Source organism: Pteropus vampyrus, unplaced genomic scaffold (genome assembly GCF_000151845.1).
Source record: "Pteropus vampyrus isolate Shadow unplaced genomic scaffold, Pvam_2.0 Scaffold794, whole genome shotgun sequence".
NCBI lineage: Eukaryota > Metazoa > Chordata > Mammalia > Chiroptera > Pteropodidae > Pteropus > Pteropus vampyrus.
The window spans coordinates 32,180-37,156 of NW_011889575.1; the positions used below are offsets into that span (position 1 = coordinate 32,180).

At 45.2% G+C, this 4,977-nt stretch overlaps 1 protein-coding gene and 1 pseudogene across 1 annotated transcript in view; both read left to right on the plus strand.

Annotated features, from left to right (window-relative positions):
- LOC105309601 (patr class I histocompatibility antigen, A-2 alpha chain-like) overlaps positions 1 to 444 on the plus strand; it is a gene marked incomplete at its 5' end in the record, with an annotated part of 2,794 nt that extends 2,350 nt beyond the window's left edge. Inside the window, one exon of the mRNA XM_011385778.1 lies at positions 417 to 444. Coding sequence (XP_011384080.1) covers positions 417 to 444 — 28 coding nt within the window. The remainder of the gene's footprint in view (positions 1 to 416) is intronic.
- A 1,793-nt stretch (positions 445 to 2,237) lies between these two features.
- On the plus strand, positions 2,238 to 2,356 carry LOC111734113 (annotated as a pseudogene).
- The last annotated feature ends 2,621 nt before the right edge of the window (positions 2,357 to 4,977 follow it).

The window sequence follows — 4,977 nt, forward strand, 5'->3', positions numbered from 1 at the left end:
GCCCACCCCCCGCCCACCAAACCCCGCCTCTCCCCACACTGACCTTCGTGTCTTCCCTGATCCATTCTCCTGTTCCAGCAGAGGCTGTGCCATTCCTGTCCCTGTCTTTATTTCATGTTGCACTGAGCTGCAACTTCTTACTGCCTTATTGGAATAATATAAATATGAAGCATTTTCAGTTCTTGCCATGGAGGGTTGATGGGGTGTTTAAAAGAGGCAATCCTAACTTTGAGAGACGAAATAAGTAGAAGCCCTGAGAACTTTCCAGAATTCTCATATTTGCTGTTGCAGGAGAGGCTGTGAGGACCAAACATGTATGAGGCCTGTGCCCCGTCGGTGCTCAGTGCATTGTGGACTTTGACATGGTCACTCTTCAGCTGTGTCACCTCTCTGCTCCTTTGTCTTTTTTCTTTCAGTAGAAGCTTGTCCCACCAGGACCTGTGATCACAGGGACTCAAACATCGCCCAGGCCTTGTAAATGATTCTAATAAAGAATATCTCCAGAACTGTGGGCAGTGAGGGCTTCATGTGGTCGTGTCAGCCTAGCCTCAGGCCCTCACTCCCATCCTCTGGGTGTTTGTATTTATAGAGGAATATGACTGTTTTTGTTCTTGTTAGGAGTCCTAGACTCATTTTCCTTATGGTGTCTCCTGTCTGTCATCAGCAGGAGGTGTTTTCCTTTTCAATGTCCCCACCAGGCTTGGAGTGGTCCCTGCACACAGGAGTCTGTGGTATCAGGAGATGAATTTTCAGATTATCCTGCTCTTGTCTCCTTCTATGACTTGATTGTTCTTTCCAACTTTTACCAAACTCTCAAAGGAACCAGAATCGTTTAGAATTAGCAGAGAGAAGGGACCTTGTAATCTCTCATCTTAGATAAATTCCTTTCGTAATTCTGCTCTGCTTGCCCACCCTTAGCTCTAGTGCTGGCTCCAGTCCAAACTCAGATTTATAAAGGAGTGTCTACTTTCAATTTCTATTTGGTTGTAAAATAGGACCCATAAGTCAAAGGTCATTGTTTTCTGAAGAGGTAAATATAATTGTGTGTTGTGGTGTGTAGGAGGGTTGGTGTGGGAGGAAGTGGTGAGGGGAAGGAAGAGCAGTTCTTGTGAGAAAAGTAGAGATGACATTGATGCCAATGTGAGTGGACTTTGTGCTGTAGCTGCCACAAAACAGCATTTGATCTGAGGCCATATTACTAAAGATACTGTCTCTAAAATAAAGAGGTGCTGTACACTGGTCATTCATTCAACTGATAATGGTTGTTGCCAGATATGTGACACAATTTTTGCATCTGGGGAATATCAGTGAAGTAAAATTTAAAAAATTGCTCATCTTGTGGAGCATATGTTCAGGTGGGAAGAGACAGACCATATACTATAAGCACAGTAAATAAGGAAGGTGTTTATGTTAGAAGAAGATCAGTGTTGGGAAATTGTAGTGGGGCTGGTGATCTTGAGTGTCAGGGTGTGGGAACAGGGAAGGTGGCTGATTTGATTCGGGAGGTCAGTGTGAGCCTCCCTGGGAAGGTGACCTTGAGGAAAGGTTTGAAGGACATGCGGAATTATGCACGAGGATGCCTGAGGGAAGTTTTCCCAAGCAGGGGAACCTGCAGTGGGAATGCCCCAAGCAGGAGTGTATCTGTGGTTTCTGGAAGGAGGGAGGGGGCTGGTGCTGCTGCAACAGAGAGTAATGGAGATGAGACAGAGGCACGGCCAGACCACGTGGGCCTGGAGGATGTTAGGAGGGTGTTGACCTGTGCTATGAGTAAGGTGGGAGTTACAAGACAGTTTAGAACAGAAGAGGGGCAGGTATGACTTCTTTAAAAAGATCGCTGTGGCTGTTGTGCTGAGAACAGACTTAGGAGGTAAATGTCAGAGGAGGCAGTAGGGACGCAGTAGGAAACTGCAGGGTGAGCGGTAGAGATAGTGGATGTGGTGGGGCTCTGAGTACATTCTGAAGATGCACTTTACAGAGTTTCCTATGGGTTAATGTGGAGTATGAGTCAAGGATACAAGAAATCTCAGAGGATACAGTTGGAAAGTTGGAGTTGCCATCAGCAAAGATGGAGAAGACTCTGGAAAGAGCATATTTGAGGGGGTTATCAACGGCATTCATTTTAAGAGAGGTTGGAGCTGAGATGTCTGTTAGAAATACAAGAGACATATATAAATAATATTTAAAGCCTTGAGAATGGCTGAGATCACCAAGGGAGTGATGGCTATAAAATAGAAATGGTCTATGGCCATGCTACCCTGAACAAGCCTGATCCCATCTGATCTCAGAAGCTAAGCAGGGTCGGGCCTGTTTAGTACTTGGATGGGAGACCACCTAGGAAGACCAAATGCTGTAGATGTAAAAAAATAAAAAATAAGGGATTGTAAGCTGACAAGGCCCTTGCAACCTGTGAAGTCAACCAAGGGTTGCCGTGCCTTAAAAAAAAGGGAAAATGAGAGAAATGGACAGGACCGAACCCTGCCTCTCCCCATTCCCCTCTCCTCATGCTGAGTGATCTAATCAGACCCCCCCGCCCACACACACACACAACATGGAGAGCAGATGGCACAATTCTAGCTCTGCATCTAGAAAGTACATAGACCAGGGAGTTTCAAAGTTTTCTGTGCACAGAATTTACCTGGACATTTTGTTACGTCTCAGAACGTTTGGAGCAGAGGGTGTGAATCTGGATTTCTAAGAAGGTGCTGATGCTGCTGGTCTTCAGATCACACTTTTAGTAGCAAGAACCTAGACCAGGATTCCCACATGGCTGTGCAACAGCCTCACATGCAGGGCTTGTTAAAAAAGCGATTCTTGGTCTTGTGCCTAATTCTGACATGGTGGGTCTGGCAGAGTCCCGAGTGTTTTGAAAAAACCCACAAACAATCCTGGGATTCAGCCAGATTGGGAAACACTGAGATCAGTGACAGAGTTCAGGTTGGGGAGGGCTCTTAAATCCAAATTTAAAAGTGGGTTTAGGATACATATTGTCAATTAAGATGTGATGTTGATAATTACGTGTTTTCTCTACAAGGGATTATAGGCAGGTGAAAGATTTAGGAAGTGAGTCACAGGACAGTATAATAAAATCTCCGAATGCTTGCTCTCTGACACTGTTCCCCAGATTGATTTCTTGGAGCAAATGATGGAATCTCAGTTTTTTCTAATTTAGACATACGTGTATATAATGGTGGGGTCTAATACTATTTTAGGGAAGTTCACAGAACAAGCTCGAGGCTACACAGCCAGGAACAGATTGGCAGTCCGCCTAAGGTCGGGTCCCACATAGGGACGACTGCCCGTGCTGCTGGACACAGATGTCACTGCTCACACCACTGGCATCCCTCATACTGGACAGTGGACCCTGGGGCTAAGATTGCTATCGCTGCTGCTTCTGGCAACTGCATGTTGTTATCTGCCAGATGCATTCTGCACAGTTCCAGCCTCTGTGTCACCATGTCCTGAGTTAGAGTCTGGCATGTAGTCGCCCGACCTCATGCCAGGTCCAGCTACAAGAATGTTTGGGAAAGTGGGTTTCCCACTTTAATGGAGGGAGGTTGTCTCTGCCTCCCACTCAGACTCTGCGTGCAGAAGTCTCGTAATGTAGGAAGGGAGTTCAGGTGCTGGCGGGGAAGGGATAGAAAAAGAATGACAAATTTCAATTCTTGGAGCAAAGACCTGAGACTGAAACTTTCTCTAATACTTTGTAGGCACTCAGGTTTGGCTGGAAGAACAGGGGCTGACTAATAAATGATGTTTTCCAACTTAGTCTCTTGATGATTGGTTATGGGGTCCAACTTTTATCTATTCCAGTTTATACTTCTAAATAAGTGGAGCGGCATTGTAGGGTGGTGAGGTGGTTACTCTCTGCCTTTGCCTCTTACTAGGATTAGAACACCAAGGTCTGAAAGACTTCAATGGGCCTACGTGTGCACTGGTGTGTTATATTAATATTTATTTTCCTTGTACATGGAAGTACTTCTGAGGAGAGACTCTCTAACATTTATTATTTTTTTTATTGGACCCCCACAAAGGACTGAACAACAAGCAAAAAACAAAACACCATCTTAGTTTTCTAGTTTAGATGTAGTTCCACTCAAAGTCTGGATCATGAACAGCTGGTAACAGACCCGAGGATATGTTACAAGTGCTTATATATGCTTATCTTTTGCTCTGGGATGAGAAAAGGTAGAGGTTTACTTGCTAACTCTTACTCTGCATTTCCTTGTGGCACCGATTCTCTGATGCCACCTGGGTGTCCTGCAGAGAATTCTGCCACTACCTGGAGTTAGCATCAGACCCCACACGTTCAGGGCTCCTTTCCATGAGACTGCCCTCACTTCAGATGCAAGTCTCAAGTATCAGGTCCCCATGTTACCTGCACTTCTGACTTGGCTACTAAGTTGTAGATCTCCCTTGCCCAAGTTTGATAACTTGATAGAACAACCCATGGAACTCAGGAAAATGCTAAGCTTACTATTACAGTTTGTAATAAAAGCTACACGTGAGCAGCCAGATGAAGAGGCACATAGGGTGAGGTCTGGAAGGGTCCCAAGTGCAGGAACCTTTGTCACTGTGGAGTTGGAGCATGAGTTTACCAATTCAAAAGCTCTCTGAACCCCATTAAGGGTTTTTTAAATGGAAGTTTCACTAGATAGGCATGATTGATTAAATCATCAGCCATTGGTGATTGAACTCAACCTCCAGCCCCTCTCCCCAGAGATTGGGAAGTGAGGCTGAAAGTTCCAACCCCCTAATTACAGCTAGGTTTTTCTGGTGAACAGCCCCCATCCTGAAGCTATCTAGGATCCCTCAGCCCAGAGTCATCTCATTAGCCTCCCAAAGACACACTTGTCACTAAAGAGATTTGGGGAGCCAGGAACCAGGGACAAAGATCAAATATTTTCTATTATACCACAGGCTACCTTCTGGGTTTTGCCCACAGATTCCTTATAGTAAAAAGATCTTAGCAGTTAAAAA